The 23,761-nt window shown below is 34.0% G+C and overlaps 1 protein-coding gene, 1 non-coding gene and 1 pseudogene across 2 annotated transcripts; all 3 read left to right on the top strand.

Annotated features, from left to right (window-relative positions):
* The first annotated feature begins 3,078 nt into the window (after positions 1 to 3,078).
* On the top strand, positions 3,079 to 6,114 carry LOC114395825 (annotated as a pseudogene).
* A 2,717-nt stretch (positions 6,115 to 8,831) lies between these two features.
* Positions 8,832 to 23,658, top strand: LOC114397024 (glutathione S-transferase U17-like; the record flags this gene model as incomplete). The annotated part of the gene is made up of 2 exons (XM_028359161.1): positions 8,832 to 9,164; positions 23,399 to 23,658. Coding segments are annotated over 2 exons (495 nt in total), but the record flags the coding sequence as incomplete, so codon positions are not given.
* On the top strand, positions 22,142 to 22,212 carry TRNAG-GCC. Its single transcript has one exon. It is a non-coding gene; the product is annotated as a tRNA-Gly (tRNA).
* Positions 23,659 to 23,761: the final 103 nt, after the last annotated feature.

Here is a 23,761-nt window from a genome sequence, read left to right as displayed (position 1 = left end):
CTAAAAGGCATCAATAGTTTACACTGTGTATGATGCATGCCACAAGAAACTCAAAGGCATGAATAATTTACACTATCTATTGAAGCATGCCACGTGAACTCAATGCCATGAGATTGATTCTCACTTTAATGAGTCACCAAAGCCAACTTATCTCATATAGTTTTCCTTTATCCACTTGCACTTTCATTCAACCTAACTTTCCTCACAAAACTTATTTATTTTTCTCACATCCTGTTTTTTTCATCCTTCTTTTAATCTCATGTTTCCTTTATTGTGAAGCAATGGCACATGCACAATCTGGACCTATTGATGGCTCCTTGTTGTGCTTACAAGACAATCGTATTTCAAATCAAGTGTGGGAAGACCAAGAGAGAATGATTCGTTCAAGGTGTAATTCTGCTTGTGCTTTTACGCACTTGGATCATATAGATAATTATGTCAAAAACTTAATAAATGAAACTGGTTTTGATCATGTTATAACTATCAAACAGATTGATATTAACCAACATTTGCTCAGTGTGCTGGTTGAATGTTGGAGACCCAAAACTCACACATTTCATTTTCCACATGGGGAGACAACCATAACTTTACAAGATGTGGCCCTACAGTTGGGCCTCAAGATTGACGAATTGTCGGTAACTAGTGCCACTACCGATGATGTACGTGTTGTTTGTCAGGCCTTACTAGAGGACACTTCACCTGATACATATATCAAGGGAAAAATGATTTATCTAACTTATTTGCAACAAAAATTTTCAGCAACTTCCTATTGATGATGATGATGTTGTGATTTTACAACATGCTAGAGCTCATATCATGATGCTCATAGGCGGATGTTTGATGCTAAATACATCAGAAGCAATAGTTCATTTTATGTATCTTCTTTTGTTATCAAATTTAACTGAGGCAAGTCATTATAGTTGGGGTGCAACTGTATTAGCATCCCTTTATCAAGTTCTAGATCGGGCTGTAAAGCCTTTACAAACTAAAATAGGTGGATGTTTGTTGTTGCTATAATCATGGGCATGAGACCGCATTAAATGCATTGCCCCACAAATACATGGCCTATCTGACGAAGAAGTACAAGAAGGACTTGAATTTCCTCTTGCATAAAGGTGGTCTCAGCCGATGACCCAAACAAACATTCCTACTAATTCAGTCAAACTAATACACGTCATATTTGATAAACAACATATGAATGAGCTTCATTTCTTAATTTCATGTTAAGTATTTCTTTGTGTTTCCTATCCGTTAATAAATATGTGACAATAATAATATATGTCTTGTAGTTTTTGTGTATAACTTATGAGACACCTCAAATAAGGCCATTAATTAGTAATGTTGAGGTATCTATGATTGTTCATGCAAAAGTACCACTCGTATGTTTTGCAATTGTGGAATGGCATGCGGTAGACAGGGTCATGAGACAATTTGGACTGCGACAAAAATATTCCAGATGACCCACAAAACCTAGACCAACTCCACGACATAGATATGAGAGGGAGAACAAATATTTGTTTGTCTTATCATCATTGTCACTGGGTTAACAAATGGAATCATTGAAATGATTATATTATTCAAGGTGAAATGGACCATGGTACTTTGCATGAAAATTCAGAATACATGCAATGGTATATATGTTGAACTAGACGATATATATTCATGAGTGAACATTATCTACTGAGGTTGTAAGTTTACTTTAGAATTTTATTAAATTATTGTTATCATTATTCATTATTATTTCTAACTTCGTAAATCTTAATTTATAGTATTATTTTGGCTATCACCACCATCAATCACATGCTGAACCCAATGTACCTCCAGTGCATGTTTCTGGATATATGCCCTAACATCATCAATCACATGCATAATCTATTTATCAATCAACGGGTTTCTTTGGATACATGCCCCAAGGATGTGAACAAAGTTTCAATCATTGGGGTTCTCATCATATATGCCTTAATACTAATTTCAAGTTCTTTTTACCTTAAATGTTTTTAAAGGACTCTCACAAAGGTTTGCTACCACTTTCAACACTCCGCCATCTGCATATAACCCACCACCATTGAGCTCTTGTTATCGTCCATCATTACCTACTCAAATGCATGACATGGGTCATGAGAATGAGGAGGAAGATGATGATAACAACAATCTAACAATAATGATGATGATGATCACAATAGTGATCATGTTCCTCAACAACAACAAACAGTTATACATGATCATCCTAGAACACATGTTCCTCAACAACAACAAATAATTATACATGATCATCCTAGAACAAGAGGTCGTAAAACAAGAGGACAAAAATCACCAACAAATTTAGTACAATAAAATGAGAGACCTCGATACATATATATAAGAAATTCGTTCTCAGACATCATCCCACTATTAATATTTTTGTTAAACGAACATGTAATACATTTTAATATTTTTATTTAAATTTAAGTCTTTTTAAATTTAAATCTTTTGTATTATTTTTTTAATTTACAAAACAAATAATAATCCTTAACATTAATAAAAAAATATAGAAAATATTAAATACAGAAAATATAGATAATAGTGAAAAAAATAAATGTAGAAAATATAGTAAATAAAATAACATACCAAAAATTAGGAAAATTTTAAATAAAACCATTTTAAAAAAATTTAAAAATATATCAAATAAAATAATATTAAAAAATATAAAAAATATTAAATAAAACCATATAAAAATATATACAAAATATTAAATAAAACTAAAAAAAGTGAAAGAAAAAATTTATTTATAAAATAATTAAATTAACAAATTATTTACAATTAAAAAAATATACGGAAAACAAAAAAATAGAAGTGACAAATGAATTTATGACTTTTATAATTTTTAAAAAAAAAACATAAACAATTTTAAAGTTGTAAAAAAAAATGACTGACAACCTAAAAGTAGTAATTTTTTATAAAATTAATTGAAATTATAAATATTTTATAGTAAAGAAGTTATAACATCTCCATTTCCATATTTGGATAATAATTCAAAACGAACTCCTAATAGTAATTAAAAAAAAAAAAAAAAACACCCCCATTTATTCGTTTCGCTCTTTTCCGGGTAGCCTTGGCCATGCTCCATCTTCGCCTAAGCTTCGAAACCGTTTTCCTGAGACGATAGCCGCAACCTCTTAACGCACAACAAATCGAAGACGAAAAGATTAGAGCTTTTTCTTTCACCCCTCTCTATCTTCTCAGGTTCTTTCATTATTCATTTCACTCTATTGTTCGCTCTGTTTATTCAAAAAGTAAAGAAGAAGAAAGTGCAATTATTCTCGTACTGTGTCGGGCTACTGGTTTCCGTGACAGAACCCGACCAAAGGTTGTTGCTTGCATATTTGAATTGACAATGAAAAACCCTCTCTTTTGGCAGAGTAGAAGAGAAAGTTCAAAACTTGTGTAATGGGTTTACCTCTTGCACATGAAGAGAGTAGCTATCTCCTCTTATTTCCATTGTTTTCACTATCATTGTCATCATAATCCCTTTCTGGGTTTTGGTCCAAGATGTTTGAGTGTGAAACTTTCCACTTCTTTGGGTTCAAGCAATGCCAGACACTGACTTTGTGCACCACATTTCCACCACCATTAAGCAGTGCTGCGCCGAGCCTCTTCGCCGGATTCTCAAGCCCTTTGAGTCGAAGTTCAAGCCTGATCATCTCATTTGGGTTCTTATGAACATCAGGGATGACTATAAACTCGTGTTGGATTTCTTCAACTGGGCGCGCCTCGCAGGGACCCTTCCTTGGAAGCCCTTTGCATTGTGGTTCAGATTGCGGTGGCTTCTAAGGATCTGAGAATGGCTCACAGGCTGGTTTTCGAGTTCTGGGAAAAGTCCCATTTGGACGTTGGAAACTCTTTTGATCGATTTACTGAGAGGTTGATTTATACTTACAAGGACTGGGGTGCACATCCCCGTGTGTTTGATGTGTTCTTCCTAGTTCTTGTTGAGGCAGGGTTGCTTCTAGAAGCTGGGAAACTGTTTGATAAGTTGTTAAATTATGGTGTTCTTGTCTCTGTAGATTCTTGTAATTTGTTTCTAGCTAGGCTATCTAACAGTTTTGATGGGATAAAGACGGGAATTAGGGTGTTCAGAGAGTATCCAGAAGTGGGTGTTTGTTGGAACACTGTGTCGTATAACATTATTCTTCATTCGCTTTGTCAATTGGGAAGGGTAAAAGAAGCACATAATCTGGTAATACAGATGGAGTTTAGGGGGAATGTTCTGGATGTTGTTAGTTATAGCATTATAATTGATGGATATTGTCAGGTTGAAGGAAAGGTCTTGAAGCTCATGGAAGAGTTGCAGAGAAAGGGATTGAAACCGAATCAATACACGTACATTAGCATAATTTCTCTTCTTTGTAAGACTGGTAGAGTAGTTGAAGCAGGGCAGGTCTTGAGGGAGATGAAAAATCAGAGGATTTTTCCTGATAATGTGGTGTATACAACTCTCATCAGTGGTTTTGGCAAGTCTGGGAATGTTTCAGCTGAATACAAACTCTTTGATGAAATGAAGAGTAAGAAAATAGTTCCTGATTTTGTGACATAGACTTCCATGATTCATGGGCTTTGTCAAGCTGGAAAGGTGGTGGAAGCATTCAAACTGTTAAGTGAAATGTTCAACAAAGGGTTGGAACCAGACGAAGTTACTTATACTGCTCTTATTGACGGGTATTGCAAGGCCAGGAAAATGAAAGAGGCATTCTCTCTTCACAACCAGATGGTTCAGAAGGGTCTGACTCCTAATGTTGTCACTTATACTGCATTAGTTGATGGCCTGTGTAAACGTGGAGAGGTAGATATAGCAAATGAGCTTCTTCATGAAATGTCTGAAAAGGGCCTTCAACCGAATGTCTGCACATATAATGCATTGATCAATGGTCTCTGTAAGGTAGGAAATATAGAGCAAGCTGTAAAACTTATGGAAGAAATGGATCTGGCAGGGTTTTATCCTGACACTATTACATATACTACACTCATGGATGCTTATTGTAAGATGGGTGAAATGGCCAAGGCTCATGAATTGCTGCGGATTATGCTTGATAAAGGACTTCAACCTACAATTGTTACATTCAATGTGCTAATGAATGGGCTTTGCATGTCAGGGATGTTGGAAGATGGTGAAAGACTAATCAAATGGATGTTGGACAAAGGTATAATGCCAAATGCAACAACATTCAATTCTCTTATGAAGCAGCACTGTATTAGAAATAACATGTGTGCCACTACTGAGATTTATATGAGGATGTGTGCTCAAGGAGTGATGCCTGACTGTAATACCTATAATATTTTGATTAAAGGGCATTGTAAAGCTAGAAATATGAAAGAGGCATGGTTCTTGCATAAAGATATAGTTGAAAAGGGATTTAGTCTAACTGATGCTTCCTATAATGCTCTTATAAAGGGTTTCTATAAGAGGAAGAAATTTGTGGAGGCTAGGAAGCTATTTGAGGAGATGAGAACATGGGTTCATTGCAGAAAAAGAGATATATGATATTTTGTTGACATAAACTATGAAGAAGCGAACTGGGAAAATACTCTTGAACTTTGTGATGAAGCAATAGAGAAATGTCTTGTTAAGAAAACTTAGTTGACATCTGTGTATGCCAGTTTATGATGGAATTATCGGCTGGTAATTGTTGTTTGTGTCTGCTTCTTCTTTCTTGGTAGTTCCATTGAAAGTAACTTGCGTATCATGACACCAGCTACCCTCATCATTAAAAGAGTGACACTTGACTTCCAGGTATTTTCCAAAACATGAAAGCAGATTATCATAGTAACACACACACGAACACACAGGAGGCTTACATCCTCAAAGGAAACTTCAATTTTTTTTAGGATATTGTGTTGGGATTGTGCAAGAAACAAATGTAATAGACATTTCTACAAATGTTATAGAGATTTCTTTTAATAGAAAAAGGTCAATACTAAATAGAGATTTTAAATAGAAGCAATTCTTGCAAATTCTATTTTCCTGGTGTTGCTTTCCCATCCTTTAGGACCTGTTATAGAGAACTGTGATCAATGATGATTTGCTTCAGAGTTGATGTAATCATGTAAGTGCTAAAATTTTAAATTTTTTTAATGGAATCTTGCCGAAACATCTATCTTGTTTGCTTGAATGAAGCATTACTGCAGATGTAAAAACATCATTAATATTTATTGAAATTTGATAAGGTTAAATGGTGTGACAAAATTTGATTTAGTTTGCATGAATCTATTAAAATTAGTTTTCGTTAATTTGTTGGAAGGAATAAATTAATTGTTCGAAATTTCAGTCATAACTTTAAAAAAATGTCTGAAATGGTAATCTGAATTTTGTATAAGTTTAGTTGTTCTTAAGAATAATAACAATAATTGGCAACTGCAAAAGAGCAAAATCAGGCACTTCAACGGCATGGAGATCTAAATAGTGTTGGGGCTTGCAAGATGGATGTGTGTGCTGTATAAGAAATCACATGCATGCACATACACACATAATGGAAACATGTAAATAGAAATTTTAAATGAAAGCAACTATTGCAACCTTCTTTTTTTCTGGTATTCTTTTCCATCCTTTAAGACCTGTTATGGAGAACAGTAATCAATGATGTTGTACTTTGTAGTTGATGCAAGTGCTAAAATTTTAAATTCATTTAATCTTGCTGAAATTTCTATCTTTTGTATACTTGAATGAAGCATTACTTCTAATGTAAAAAAAGTCATTACTCTTTAGTAAAAGGATTATATGATGTGACAATTTGATTTCATCTGTGATAGGAGACACCAATAAAGAAAATTTATAGAAGGAAAAAAGGTTGGGGGGTGTGGTTAGAAGGGGATTTAAGAAAAGTGTAACAGAATAGTTATTGATATAAACAAATTCAGTTACTAGTATAAAATAGTCAAGGAGGGAAACAGGGAGAGGGAAGATTGTTATCATGAAAGATAGTGAGGTGGAATGTGGAAGACCACTCAAAAGAGCCTAATATTGAGTTGTATTCTGTATTCTTAGTTTCAGAGACTGATCTGATTATCACACTGATATAGGGTTGGTGGACTGTAACATCATCAATAAAGATTCATATTTTTTTTCCCTCTTTCTTTCCTTTCTATGTACTAGTCCTATTAATTTGCTGGAATCCATTGAAACAAATTCTAGTTAATAATTTAGTGCTAGGAGTACATTAATTACAAAAAAAATTTAGTTGTAAATAATGGATTCAAATGTGTTGGAAATTTTGAGGAGACCAGAAATGGGTTATATGTTCAGGGAGAAAAATGAGGCAAACAGAGAAAGGAAAGGAAGGAAAAATTATGCTTTGTTAGTGTTTATTAATTACAAAGAACCTGGGATTTATTTCTCCTTCACAAAGGGTTTCCCCTTTCTTCAACAGAGCTAATGCTCAGTTTCTCAAATGATAACAAATCTGTGAATTCCCCATCTTACTCTCTCCTCCTATTTAAACTAATTCCCTACTCCCAATACTTAAACTGCCCAGCATACCTAATCACACTTGCTACTAATTATTATTCTAACAAACTACTCTCAAGACCCTATCAAGAATAGTAACCTGATTTTGTACACAAGTTTAGTTGGTCTTAAGAATAATAATAATCAGCAAGTGCAGAAAGTCCAAATTAGGAACTTCAACAGCACAGAGATCCAAACATGGACATCTTGCAAGCTACCTGAAGTAGTCACCACTACTTTTGGCTGTTTTTCTTTCTTATTTATATGTAACCAGGGTTTTATACTTGTTTGTTTTCTAAACTTTGTTTTCTACCCTGTACTAAGAATTTTGTATCATAGTAGTATGGATACCTATACCTTTTTATACCATATGATCTCACTGGTAATTTTTTTCTCTTTTTTCTCTACTGTGATTATTTTTCATAGTGTTCCCAATATTTGAAGAGCATAAGGATATGGTGTTTACAGATATATTATCTCATAATTCTCAATTGCCACACTTCTTGCAAAAGGCAACTATGCCTGTTTGTCAAAACTTTTCATTTATTTTTGACAATTTCAATATTTGATCATTCTATTTGGACATGCTAACATTCTTTGAGGGACTACTTTAAGCTGTTCATTTTAGGTATCTACTTTTGACAGTGATTGCACTATTGTAACCTCCAATGCCCAAGTAATCATTGCCTAATGTGAAATGTTGTCTGGATTAATAGCCAGTGAAAGATGAGAACATTCATAGCTTTAGTTACTGTTAGTTGCTGCCATTTCATATTACAATATGCTTTCTGATCCTCTCAAAAAAGATGCAGGAGTGCTAGTAAAGAGTAAAACTCTTCTAATTGGAAAACTGAAATTAATATATGCAAAGAAGTGGCTGTTGGTACACCAGTATCCACACGATTTCCTGAAATTAGGATACTGGAGTTACATGCATATCCTGATATGTTGGTATGAATACCCACCCACACACGCGCGCGCACGCAAGCACACACACACATTTGACACTTGATAGTGTTAGTGTAGAAGATTTTTATATTATCATCTAATAGTAAATTAACATGTATGTTAAGATTCTTGATTTTTGTAATTGATTTAAAAATAATACATAAGGTAGTTTTTGATTGATTGATAATGTAAATCTTTACACAATGATCATATACCAAAGTTAATCACTTAAACTCATGTTTTTGCACAAGTGTACTAGTGTCGTTAATGAAAGGACACCAACAAGTAGGTGCAGTAAATTAGTTGGCAGGTAGATTATACTAACACAACATCATCTAGCATTCCAAGTTCACGTTGTGACCTAACCTCCTAGGTCCTACCCCCCCATCAACTAATCTTCTTATGACTATTGAACATACCAAGACCGAGTGAGGTCAAGTTGTTGGGGGCATCGCCAAGTCCATTTGTGTTGATGGCTCGCACAGCTCTAAACAACAAATCAGTGGAGTATGAATTCATTGAGGAAAGGTTGGAGTCCAAAAGTCAGCTTCTCCTTCAATCCAACCCCATTTACAAGAAAATCCCTGTTCTCATTCACAGGGACAAAACCCATAGTGAGTTTTTCATCATTGTGCAGTATGTGGATGATGTTTGGTCCTCTGTCTCTCCCATTGTCCCCTCTAATCCTTATGACCACGCCGTTGCTTGTTTCTGGGCTGCTGCTTATATTGATGAAAAGGTAAAATAACCCTTTGTGAATACCATGCCAATGCTCTCTAGCTTTTATAATGTTATTTTGTTTTAGCTTTTGAAAATGAGAAAACAAGTTATGTATTGATAGTGTAAAATAGTTTTACATTGTCAACTAATCATAAACACAATGTATATTAAGTTTGTTGATTTTTATAATAATTATTTCAAAAGGCACACTAATAGTGATTTGTGAATGACTGTAATATCTAGGGCTGAAAATATACTATTTTTGTTAATATATAAGAATATAAATGAATGAAATTTAAATAGACTAAATAAAAAGGGCATAATTTTAAGGGTTTGTAGAATATTTAAATTCAATTTCATTATTTAAACATAAAAATAATACTATAATGTATATGATAAAAGCAATAGTATATCTATCTCCTTTTACATAATTCTCAAATATATACCTCAAAAATGAAAACAATATTTTTTCCCTTTATGTGTGTTCAATAGACATTTTAAAACTTCCATTGTAGCTAATGTTTGTATGCTGAAAGATTAAAATTCATTATCTCAATTTATTAGTCAACCCAAGTGGAAACTAGAATGAAAGCTAAAACCATTGCATATCTGCCACTTTCAATAAATATAAAAGCTTACAATTTTAGCATAATGACTATAGTGTCTCCCAAAATTGCAACGTAAAATTATTGAATAAATAATACAAGTGCACAAGTCTATTAAGCTATTATCTAATCATAAATCATATAAATCATTGTGTACAATAAGTTTGTATAATAATTATCTTTAAAGTTATAACGATGAGGTTGATTGACAATAATGTTTCATTAGTTCACATGTAAAAAAATTACTTTAACACAACATATGCCTGTTAAAACTCAACATTGTTTGAATGTGCAAGATTTGAAATATGAAATTGAGACTATGCATGTAGTGGTACCCGACCATGAGATCCATTAGAGGAGCCAAAGGAAAGGATGATGTCAGATATCAAAGTGAAGAATGAAAACAGATTGAAATTCATTGGTGAATGCGTTACAAGAAATGATTTATATACAAAGGATTCAAAACAGAAAAAGAGTAACTAACTAACTACATAGTAACTAACTAACTGTATATATGTCATAATAGTTTGACAGCTAATTATAACTAACTAAAGCTATATTTACAACATAATTGTGATACCTCCCTCGAGTTGGCGAATAGATGTTAATTATTCCCAACTTGGCAATGACTTTACCAAAAATTGGTCCTGGAAGAGCTTTTGTAAAAACATCAGCAACTTGGTGTTGGCTCTTGACATGGACAAGCTTGATGACATTGGATTGAACAAACTCCCTGATGAAATGGTGGTCTATGTCAATGTGTTTGGACCGTTCGTGGTGCGCAGGGTTAGAGGCAAGGCTTATAGCAGATTTATTATCACAAAACAACATCACAGAGGGCATATCAATTTCAAAGTGAAGAAGTAACCTTCTCAACCAAAAAACTTCACTAGTAACAGAAGACAAAGCACGATATTCAGCCTCCGTGGACGATTTAGAAACAGTTGGTTGTTTCTTAGAACGCCAAGAGAGAAGGTTATTCCCTAAAAACACACAAAAGCCAAAAGTGGACCTCCTGGTATCAACACAGCTGGCTCAATCAGCATCAGCAAAGGCAGTGAGTTTGAGAGAGTTCTGAGCAGGGAAAAATAAGCCTTGTCCTAGAGTAGATTTGAGATACTGCAAAAGATGATGGACAACATTTAGGTGAGGAACTCTAGGTTCTTTCATATATTGACTTAAGCGATTCACAACAAATGTTATATCAGGACGTGAAATGGTCAGATAAACCAATCTACCAATTAACCTCTTATACATTGAGGGATCAGTGAGTAAGTCTCCATCATGAAGATTGAGCTTCAAGTTGGGATCCATTGGAAGATTGGAAGGTTTGCATGCCAATGTATTTTTTCTAGGCGAGTGAGATACCTCTGCTGGATTTAGCTATTTCTAAGCCAAGGAAATATTTCAAAGGGCCAAGGATCTTCAATTGAAACATAGATTGCAATTGGGTCTGAATAGCCTGCACAGAGGTAGAATTTGGTCCAGACAGGATGATGTCATCTACATACACTAGTAGAATGACTAAGGAATTCCCTGAACCAATGGTGAATAGGGAGTAATCATGTTTGGACTGATGGAACCCATGACTAAGAAGGGTAGTGGAGAACTTACAAAACCATTGTCTAGAAGCTTGTCTAAGTCCATACAATGATTTGTTCAATTTGCCTACCAAGCAAGAATTTTCTGACTTGTAACCTTTGGGAAGTTCCATATAAACTTCTTCAAACAAATCTCCATTCAAAAAAGCATTATTAACATCTAATTGGAGAAGGCACCAGTTTCTAGCAACAGCAACATAGAGCAAAACTCTCACAGTGGTAAGCTTGGCCATTGGAGAAAAAGTATCAAAGAAATCGATTCCAGCTTGTTGAGTATACCCTTTGGCAACCAATCGAGCTTTGTATCTATCCACAGAGCCATCCATTTTATATTTAACCTTATGCACCCATCTACAACCTATATAATGCTTATCAGGTGGTAAGGGAACAAGTGTCCAGGTGGAATTTTCCTCAAGAGCTTTGATTTCCTCATTCATTGCCTGACACCATTCAAGATAGGGGGTAACTTGATGATAAAATTAAGGTTCATATATAGCTGAAATTTGGTTAATGAGAGCTTTGTAAGGGGAGCTAAGAGCCAACAAGGAACAATGATGTTGGATCAGATATGCAGTCTTTGGTTTTGGTGTAACATAGTCAGACAAGTATAAGGGAGGCTTAGTGTGGCGTGTATTCCTTCTTAAAGTGACAAAAGGCAAAAGGTCAAGTTGATTTGGGCTAGGGACTAAGGGTGGATCACTTGGATCTTAGATAGAGTTAGCAGGTGTCTATGGTGATTGGCTAGTATTTTGGTCAGGGTTAGGTAATGTATTAGTGAGAGGGATGGGATAACCAAATCAAGTAAGGAATCAAGAATGACTTGGTTCTGTGAAATGGTTTGAAAGGGAAAAATGGATTCATGTAAGACAACATCTCTAGACACAAAAAACTTCTTAGTGTTCAAGCTATACAATTTGTATCCTTTATAACCTCTTGGATAGCCTACAAATACTGCAGGTACTACTCTAGGGGAGAACTTGTTCCTTGATGATGGAAGAGTGGAGGCAAAGGCCAAACAACCAAAACTCCTCAAGGCATGATAATATGGTTCCTTCTTGAACAGAATGTTGAAGGGTGAGTTGTGTTTTAGTAATGGTGAAGGAGTTCTGTTGATGAGAAAGGTTGCAGTGGTAACACAATCTCCCCAAAATGATATAGGAACTTTAGATTGGAAGTACAAAGCTCTGGCTACATTGAGAAGATGTTGATGCTTCCTTTCCACTACTGAATTTTGTTCTGGTCTCTTAACACAAAAAAATTGATGAAGAGTGCCTATGGAAGTCAAAAACTGAGTGAGAGCAAGCTCTTTAGCATTATCAGATCTGAGGCACTTGATGGAAACACCAAACTGAGTCTGAACCATGGTGAAAAATTGTTTCACATAGATTGAAGCTTCAGATTTTTGTTTAAGCAGAAATAGCCAAGTGAATCTTGAGCAGTCATCTACCAATGTAAGGAAAAATCTCTTCCCCTCATATGTAGGTGGGCATAGGGACCCCATATATCACAGTGGAGTAAATCAAAAGGTAAATCAAATAAATTGTTAGAGTTAGGAAAGGATAATCTTCTAAATTTAGCAAGTGGACAAACAAAACAATTAGAAGAAGAGAAATTAGGAGAGAATTGTAAACCAATTTTATTATTCAAATGATTGAAAACTTTGTCTGATATATGACCAAACCTAGAATGCCAAATATGAGCATTTTTACAAAGAGTGAAATTTACGTGTGAATTGATAACAAAAAAAGTAAATTTGCAATCATGAGTGTCCTTGAGATCTAGGACATAAAGGCCTTGGATGAGATCCCCTCTTCCAATCTTCTTGCAAGCTTGCTTCTCCTGAATATCAAATTCATTTTGGGAAAAGAAATGGGAAAATTAGGATTAGTTAGTAGGGCACTAACTGAAATTAAATTGAATTTGAATTTAGGAATGTAAGCAACATTATGCAAGACTAAGGTGTTGGTTAAACAAACTGAACCAATGGCAAGAATGGGTATAATGTCACTATTAGGTAGAGTTACAGTTTTATCATAAACAAGCTAATAAGATCTAAAATGATGAAGAGAGCAAGTAATATGAATGCTTGCACCAGAATCTAAAAGCCAACAATCATGAAGAAAATTGGAAGTGGAAGTAGAAAGAATCATACCACTTATGGAAGAAACATCATGAAGAATGACAACATTGGTAGCATGACTTTCTAAAAGATTCATCAATTGGCTATATTGTTGAGCAATAAGTTGAAACTGGGAACCCAAGTCAACAGAAGAGGGTTGTGATTTAGGTATATCAACAGACACTTGGTGAGCAACCTTGTGTGATGGTTCCGAGGAGGAAGAAGATTGCTTCTTGACCTCTGAGGAATATTCATTCTTCTTATAATTTGGAGGATAGTCATGTTGTGGAAGCAAAGCTTCATGATGAATCAACAATGATTCAAAGGTGTTTTGATGATAACAATGATGACAACAAAAGATGATGACAAAGGTGATGAACAAAAAGCTCAAAAGATCAAAGAACAACTCAAGTGAATCAAGAACAAGTCAAGAGTTCAAGAATCAAGAAGAATTCAAGACTCAAGAAGAAAGTCTACAATCAAGAATCAAGATCAAGATTCAAGACTCAAGATTCAAGAATGAAGAAAAGACTCAATCAAGATAAGTATTAAAAAGTTTTTTCAAAACTTTGAATAGCACATGAGTTTTTGACAAAACTTTTACCAAAGAGTTTTTACTCTCTGGTAATCGATTACCATATTGTTGTAATCGATTACCAGTAGCAAAATGAGTTTGAAAAAGTTTTCAAACTGAATTTACAACATTCCAAATATTTTCAAAAGGCTGTAATCGATTACAATGTTTTGGTAATCGATTACCACTGTCCTTGAACGTTGAAATTCAAATTTAAAAATGAAGAGTCACATTGTTTCACTCAAAAGCTTTGTGTAATCGATTACACTTATTTGGTAATCGATTACCAGTGACTGTTTCTGAAAAATCAAAAGATGTAACTAGTCAAAAAGGTTTTGACTTTTTCAAATGGGTTTTAAGTTTTTCTAAAAGTTATAACTCTTCTGAATGGCCTTCTTGACCAAACATGAAGAGTCTATAAAAGCAAAGCTTTGTTTTGCATTTTCAATCAATCTTTCTAACAACAATCTTGAATACTTTTGCTTTTCCAATCAATCCTTTACAAGCCTTGAAATCTCTTTGAACTTCTTCTTCTTCTTTGTACCAAAAGCTTTCTGAAGTTTTCTGGTTTTCTAAACCTTGAAAACTTGTGCTATTCATCTTTTTATTCTCTTCTCCCTTTGCCAAAAAGAATTCGCCAAGGACTAACCGCCTGAATTCTTTTTGTGTCTCTCTTCTCTCTTTTTCAAAAGAACAAAGGACTAACCGCCTGAATTCTTTTGTGTCTCTCTTCTCCCTTGTCAAAGAATTCAAAACGACACAGTCTGAGAATTCTTTTGATTCTTCCCTTTCCCTAATACAAAAGCGTTCAAAGGTTTAACCGCCTGAGAATTCTTTTGTATCCCCATTCACAAAGTATCAAAGGTGTAACAGCCTGAGATCTTTGTCTTAACACATTGGAGGGTACATCCTTTGTGGTACAAGTAGAGGGTACATCTACTTGGGTTTGACTGAGAACAAGAGAGGGTACATCTCTTGTGGATCAGTTCTAGTGGAGGGTACATCTACTAGGTTCAAAGAGAACAAGGGAGGGTACATCCCTTGTGGATCTTTGCTTGTAAAAGGATTTTTACAAGGTTGAAAGAAATCTCAAGGACCGCATGTCGCTTGGGGACTGGAGGTAGGCATGGGTTGTTGTCGAACCAGTATAAAAACTCTTGTGTGTTTGTTTCCTTCTTCCCTACTCTTTTACTTTCCGCTGTGCATTTAATTTTCCCTTTTACTTCTGTTAAGTTTCTCTTCTACTCCATATTCTCTTAACAACAAAAGTAAAAGCCTTAAAAGAGTAATTTTTAATTGGTAAAGTTTAAGGAATAATTAATTCAGCCCCCTCCCCCCCCCTTCTTAATTATTCTGAGGCCACTCGATCCAACAAGTGGTATCAGAGCAGGTTTCTTGTAGAAAGTCTAACAACTCCAAGATTAATGGCCTCTTTAGATTCTTTGTCTTTCAAAAGTATTTTTAGGAACAGGTTATTCCAAGATCATGATGAAGACCAAGTCAATTTGTGTCTCATGACAAAATCTGATGAGAATAACAAAGAAGATTCTATAAGGAAGAAATGGTACATAGACAGTGGATGTTCTAAGCACATGACGGGTGATGTATCCAAATTCACAACTATTTCCCCCAAGAAAAGTGGACATGTTACATACGGCGACAACAACAAGGGCAAAATTATTGGAGTAGGTAAAATAGGTACGAGTTCTTCTACTCCTATTGAAAATGTGTTGCTTGTAGAAGGTTTGAAACATAGTTTATTAAGTGTTAGTCAATTATGTGATAAAGGATATAAAGTATCTTTTGATTCTGAAAAATGTGTTATTAAGCATGAGCATGACAAAGATATTGAACATATAGGTTTTAGAGAAAATAATGTCTACATGATTGATCTAAAACAAAAATCTATAAATGATAGATGCTTTTTAAGTAAAGACTGTGATCCATGGTTATGGCATAAGAGAATTGCTTATATTAACATGGATCATCTAAATAGGTTAATTTCAAAAGATCTAGTTATTGGATTGCCTAGATTAAAATTTGAAAAAGATAAGTTATGTGATGCATGCCAAAAAGGTAAACAAACAAAAGTATCCTTTAAATCTAAAAATATTGTTTCTACCACTCAACCATTGCAATTATTACATATGGATTTGTTTGGACCATCTAGGGTCATGAGTTTTGGTGGAAGTTACTATGCATTAGTAATTGTTGATGATTATTCTAGATATACTTGGACTTTATTTCTTACTCATAAGAATGATGCATTTCATGCATTTAGAAGACTTGCCAAAGTTATTCAAAACAAAAAGAATCTCAAAATCATCTCCATCAGAAGTGATCATGGAGGTGAATTTGAAAACAATGATTTTGAAATGTTTTGTGATGAGTATGGTATAGAACACAATTTTTCTGCACCCAGGACACCCCAACAAAATGGAGTAGTAGAAAGGAAAAATAGAGCCCTAGAAGAAATTGCTAGAACTCTTTTAAATGACACACCTCTTCCAAAATACTTTTGGGCAGAAGCGGTTAACACTGCATGTTATATTATGAACAGAGCCTTAATTAGACCTACTCTTAAGAAAACCCCATATGAACTTTTTAACAATAGAAAACCAAATATTGCACATTTACATGTTTTTGGATGTAAATGTTTTGTTCTAAACAATGGTAAAGAAAGTCTAGGAAAGTTTGATGCCAAGGCAGATGAGGGTATCTTCCTTGGATATTCCTTACATAGTAAAGCATTTAGAATATACAACAAAAGAACTATGACAATTGAGGAATCAATACATGTTACTTTTGATGAAACTAACATTACCTCCCCGAGAAAGGAGTTTGTTGATGATATTACAGATACTTTGGAAGATACTCAAAATGAAGAAAGAAATCTGAAAAGAAAAAGAGATGATGAAGACAAGGATGATCAAGATGACACAGCACAAGAAAATGATAATCTTCCTAAAGAATGGAAAACTTCGAGAAATCATCCTCTTGATAACATCATCGGTGATATCTCAAAAGGGGTAACAACTAGACATTCTCTTAAAGATTTATGCAATAATATGGCATTTGTTTCATTAATAGAACCTAAAAACTTTAAAGAAGCTATTATAAATGACCATTGGATAGTAGCTATGCAAGAAGAATTAAATCAATTTGAAAGAAATGATGTATGGGAATTAGTAGAAAAACCTTCAGATTATCCAATCATAGGAACTAAATGGGTATTTAGAAATAAATTGGATGAAAATGGTATAGTAATTAGGAATAAAGTTAGACTTGTAGCAAAAGGATATAACCAAGAAGAAGGTATAGACTATGAAGAAACTTTTGCACCTGTAGCTAGATTAGAAGCAATTAGGATGTTATTAGCATATGCATCTATTATGAATTTTAAACTATATCAAATGGATGTCAAAAGTGCTTTCTTAAATGGTCTGATTCAGGAGGAGGTATATGTGGAACAACCTCCTGGGTTTGAAGATTCACAAAAACTAGACCATGTCTATAGATTAAGGAAGGCACTTTATGGCCTAAAACAAGCACCTAGGGCTTGGTATGAAAGATTAAGTAAATTCCTATTAGAAAAGAATTTTACTAGAGGAAAAGTAGATACTACCTTATTCATAAAAAAGAAGGATAATGATATCTTGTTAGTACAAATTTATGTTGATGATATAATTTTTGGATCTACTAATGAATCTTTGTGCAAGGAGTTTTTTATTGATATGCAAAGTGAGTTTGAGATGTCCATGATGGGTGAGTTAAATTACTTTCTTGGATTACAAATCAAACAAACAAATGATGGGATCTTCGTCAATCAATCAAAGTATTGCAAAGAACTCATTAAGAGATTTGGAATGGAAAACTCAAAACACTTGGCTACTCCTATGAACACAAGTTGTTATCTTGATAAAGATGAATCTGGACAACCTGTTGATCCGAAGCAATATAGAGGTATGATTGGATCTCTACTTTACTTATCTGCAAGTAGGCCAGATATTATGTTTAGTGTATGCATGTGTGCCAGATTTCAATCAAATCCAAAGTTTTCACATTTATTGGCAGTAAAAAGAATCATAAGATATCTATTAGGAACAGTTAGTTTAGGATTATGGTATCCTAAGAATTCTTTATGTAACCTAGTAGGATACTCAGATTCAGACTTTGCTGGATCAAAAACAGATAAGAAGAGTACTAGTGGTACATGTCAATTCATAGGGTCTGCACTTGTTTCTTGGAATAGCAAGAAACAAAATAGTGTAGCTTTATCCACAGCAGAAGCAGAATATATTTCTGCTGGTAGTTGTTGTGCACAAATTTTGTGGATGAAACAACAACTATCTGACTATGGAATAATATTAGATCACATTTCCATAAAATGTGACAACACAAGTGCCATAAACATATCTAAGAATCCAGTTCTTCATTCTAGAACCAAGCATATAGAAATTAGGCATCATTTTATTAGAGATCATGTTTTAAAAGGTGATGTTGTTTTAGAATTTGTAGATACTAAAAATCAACTTGCAGACATCTTTACAAAACCACTAAGTAAAGATACCTTTTATAACATAAGAAGAGAATTAGGACTAATAGATGTTAGTGACTTATCAAAATAAATCTCTATATTACTATGGTATTTGAACAATTTATTATTTCCTTATTTGCATGGTTTGGTTGAACAAGTATGTTATTTGACTATGTGGAATTTATAAGTTAATCTATTTATGATTGTTACTTCATGGTTTTTACTTCATGTTGTGGTTAATATTTTTTTATGAATATTGTATGAATGTTTAAGATATATTTGCATACTTTAAGTGTGATACGCACTTTGGCTTTTTGTTGATGCCAAAGGGGGAGAGAAATAGGGATAAATCAATAACTCACATGAGTAAACAATTTAATTTAAGAGAAGCATAAATTCAAAAATAAAGGGGGAGCATTTATAAGAGTGATCGACTAGGAAAAAGTGTATGTGTGTTTCTTGATTTCATAAGTTGTCATCATAAAAGAGGGGGAGATTGTGGAAGCAAAGCTTCATGATGAATCAACAATGATTCAAAGGTGTTTTGATGATAACAATGATGACAACAAAAGATGATGACAAAGGTGATGAACAAAAAGCTCAAAAGATCAAAGAACAACTCAAGTGAATCAAGAACAAGTCAAGAGTTCAAGAATCAAGAAGAATTCAAGACTCAAGAAGAAAGTCTACAATCAAGAATCAAGATCAAGATTCAAGACTCAAGATTCAAGAATGAAGAAAAGACTCAATCAAGATAAGTATTAAAAAGTTTTTTCAAAACTTTGAATAGCACATGAGTTTTTGACAAAACTTTTACCAAAGAGTTTTTACTCTCTGGTAATCGATTACCATATTGTTGTAATCGATTACCAGTAGCAAAATGAGTTTGAAAAAGTTTTCAAACTGAATTTACAACATTCCAAATATTTTCAAAAGGCTGTAATCGATTACAATGTTTTGGTAATCGATTACCACTGTCCTTGAACGTTGAAATTCAAATTTAAAAATGAAGAGTCACATTGTTTCACTCAAAAGCTTTGTGTAATCGATTACACTTATTTGGTAATCGATTACCAGTGACTGTTTCTGAAAAATCAAAAGATGTAACTATTCAAAAAGGTTTTGACTTTTTCAAATGGGTTTTAAGTTTTTCTAAAAGTTATAACTCTTCTGAATGGCCTTCTTGACCAGACATGAAGAGTCTATAAAAGCAAATCTTTGTTTTGCATTTTCAATCAATCTTTCTAACAACAATCTTGAATACTTTTGCTTTTCCAATCAATCCTTTACAAGCATTGAAATCTCTTTGAACTTCTTCTTCTTCTTTGTACCAAAAGCTTTCTGAAGTTTTCTGGTTTTCTAAACCTTGAAAACTTGTGCTATTCATCTTTTTATTCTCTTCTCCCTTTGCCAAAAAGAATTCGCCAAGGACTAACCGCCTGAATTCTTTTTGTGTCCCTCTTCTCTGTTTTCCAAAAGAACAAAGGACTAACCGCCTGAATTCTTTTGTGTCTCTATTCTCCCTTGTCAAAGAATTCAAAACGACACAGTCTGAGAATTCTTTTGATTCTTCCCTTTCCCTAATACAAAAGCGTTCAAAGGTTTAACCGCCTGAGAATTCTTTTGTATCCCCATTCACAAAGTATCAAAGGTGTAACAGCCTGAGATCTTTGTCTTAACACATTGGAGGGTACATCCTTTGTGGTACAAGTAGAGGGTACATCTACTTGGGTTTGACTGACAACAAGAGAGGGTACATCTCTTGTGGATCAGTTCTAGTGGAGGGTACATCCACTAGGTTCAAAGAGAACAAGGGAGGGTACATCCCTTGTGGATCTTTGCTTGTAAAAGGATTTTTACAAGGTTGAAAGAAATCTCAAGGACCGCATGTCGCTTGGGGACTGGAGGTAGGCACGGGTTGTTGTCGAACCAGTATAAAAACTCTTGTGTGTTTGTTTCCTTCTTTCCTACTCTTTTACTTTCCGCTGTGCATTTATTTTTCCCTTTTACTTTCTGTTAAGTTTCTCTTCTACTCCATATTCTCTTAACAACAAAAGTAAAAGCCTTAAAAAAGTAATTTTTAATTGGTAAAGTTTTAGGAATACTATCATTGCGATGCCACAAAGCATGGGTGGAGTGACCCGAAGCAGGTTTAGGAATTGAACCATCGACAAACCCATATTTGTTCTTCCCATGAAGTGCCATGCGCATTGCTTTCTACAAAGAATTGTAGTTTTCACCTGTAAGGGGGGGGGGGGTGAAACTAAAGCAATGCTAGGATTATCGGATGAATTAAGAATTAAGGGGTTAGAATCATCAATGGCAGCCATGACCAAGAGGAGAAGGAAAGAAACGATTTAGAAGAAAACAATCATAAAGAAGAAGGTAATACACAGAGAGAAGCTTCAAGAGGAAGCAATAGGCACGGAAGGAGTAACTTCTGATACCATGTCAGATATCAAAGTGAAGAATGAAAACAGATTGAAATTCATTGGCGAATGTGCTACAAGAAATGGTTTATATACAAAGGATTCACAACAGAAAAAGAGTAACTAACTAACTGCATAGTAACTAACTAACTGTATATATGTCATAACAATTTGACAGCTAATTATAACTAACTAAAGCTATATTTACAACAGAATCGTAAATAGATAAGAAGAAGAGATTCATAGAGGAAGTGAGACAAGGATTGGCACTATTGAAGGATGTATTTAAAAGTAGCAGCAAAGGCATGGCCTTTTATGGTGGCAACCAAATTGGTTTCTTGGACATTGCACTTGGTAGCTTCTTAGGGTGGCTGAGGGTGACAGAGATATCCAATGCGGTGAAGTTGCTTGACCAAAGCAACACACCTGAGTTGGTGAAATGTGATGAAAGGTTTTGTGCACATGGTGTTGTCAAAGATGTTATGCCAGAGATATGGAAGGTTGTTGAGTTTGCCAAGACACTAAAATGCTAGCTAAGGGCTAAAATGGATGGTTTCTACTCCAAAGTTATTTTGTAGTTTCAATAAAATAACATGCCATGTAGTGTTGGCCAATTTGTGTATTTTCTTTCTCTTTTTGAGATTTGTGTAGTTGAAAGTTGAAATATGAATTGTGTCATTTGTGTGATTTTTGTGATGCTGTATTTAGAATTGGAGCAAAATATTAAATAAATACAGAATGTGTCATTTGTGGCACCTGTGACAATGATATAGTACCCTGCCAAGGTAGAGACTAGAAAGTCCTAACCCCTAACACCATTAACTAATCTTCTTATCGCTATTGGTTAATGCTTCTAGGAGGAGTTCTACACCATTGCTCGTTTATGGGCTGCCTTTCTTAATCCCATGCCAAAGTTCTTTAGCTTTTACATATAAGTGTTTATTTCACATATGGTTAACTTAATGCATAAATATGAATATATGATTAATTTTATTTTATAAGGTCATGTTTCCTGAGGTTCTAATTTGTGATTTTTCTTTTTCTTGAAGTTTGTGTAGTTGGAACTTGGAATCACTCGTGTGCCCTTTTTATTGTTTAATTTCAAAGAATTAAACAAGTTAGTAATGTGAAGCACCAGTGGTCTAGTGGTAGAATAGTACCCTGCCACGGTACAGACCCGGGTTCGATTCCCGGCTGGTGCAAGTTTTTAATTTTTTACTAAATAAATTTTAATTGACATAACATTTTAGCCATTGTGAACGAAGGCTTCGCCCGTTTCCACAGCAGCTAAACGAGAACTATTTTTATACGTGAACCCATATTTAAACTACTCTCTTGTACTTCTTATTTAAATAAACTCATAAGACATTTTTTTCTTAAAAGTAAACTCATACAAACATAAGCTACAAACATAATGTAAAAAAAAGCCTGAAAATGACTTATTGTGGCTGCATCGGACGGCAATGTTTTTGCTTTGGTTTATAAAAGGAAGATATTTAGGTTCAGATAATTAATTAATAATTATGAGTGAAAAGTGTGTCAAAGAATCGTTTAAAATTGATGATCCTTTTAACTTCATAAATAAACTTTGGTTAGCACCCAACATGGCAAAGAGTGAGTTGAAGCTGATAGGTAAATGGTCGAGTCCTTATTCGATTAGGGTGAAGATTCCCCTCAACATCAAATCCTTGAACATGAACACTTTGAAGAAACCTTGAACCCCAAAAGCAACCTTCTTCTTCAGTCAAACCTCGTGTATGGCAAAGTCCCAGTTCTCATCCATCATGAAAGACCCATGTGCGAGTCTTTGGTCATAGTTGAATATATAGATGAAACTTGGTCAACTGGTCCTTCTATTCTCCCCTCTCATCCTTATGATAGTTGTTGCTCGCTTTTAGGCTGGTTACATAGATGATAAGGTAAAAGCTCTTTTTTGCTGTTTCTTTTCCTTTGTGTTAGCCTGTTTGGAACTAATTAAAGTGTGGAATGAATTTAGACTTTAATTTTTGTACACTTCAACTAATTACAAATCTTTCAAAATATAAATAATTATTATAAAACTCAACAAATTCCAATTATATAACTATCAATGTAGGGATTAAAACTTAAAACAGAAACATCTACATGGACAAAGTGAGTAGTTTATCATGTGTCGTACATGAAAATTTTTCAAGTGAGAAATAAGACGTAAATTTAGAGTGTACAATTAAAATTAGATTTTAGTAAACTAATTTTGGTTATTCGTATATGGTTGCATAGTTAAAATGAACTCCTCTCAATCATCACACCTTTGTTGACTAAGTGTAATTTTGGAATTTTATTTTTGTTTAAAATTCATAAAAATTGAAATTAACTTTATTTTATTTTATTTTCTGCAAAATGATGTAGTGGTTTCCTTCCATGAAAAGCATTATAACTGTTGAAGATGAGGAGGAAAGGAAGCCATACTTTGAGGTGTTGGAAGAAGTGCTTGAGAGGATGGAGGATGCTTTTTATGAAATGCGCAAAGGAAAGTCCCTTGTTCGGTGGAGACATGATTGGATTTGTTGATATTGCATTTGGGTGCTTTTTGTCGAATTTTATGCTTAATTATTTACCATTTTATCATCAACCACGATTCAATACCAATAATATATTTTTAAATTATATATAATTATTTTACTTTTATCATAAAATTTAACTTGTAATTTTCACCAATCAAAATTTAATTTACATAAATTATCATTATAAATATTTGTATATTAGCCTGAT

The sequence above is a fragment of the Glycine soja genome, chromosome 18 (assembly GCF_004193775.1).
Source record: "Glycine soja cultivar W05 chromosome 18, ASM419377v2, whole genome shotgun sequence".
Lineage (NCBI taxonomy): Eukaryota > Viridiplantae > Streptophyta > Magnoliopsida > Fabales > Fabaceae > Glycine > Glycine soja.
The sequence above is the reverse complement of the archived record's forward strand: the minus strand, read 5'-3'. Positions and strand labels throughout refer to the sequence as shown.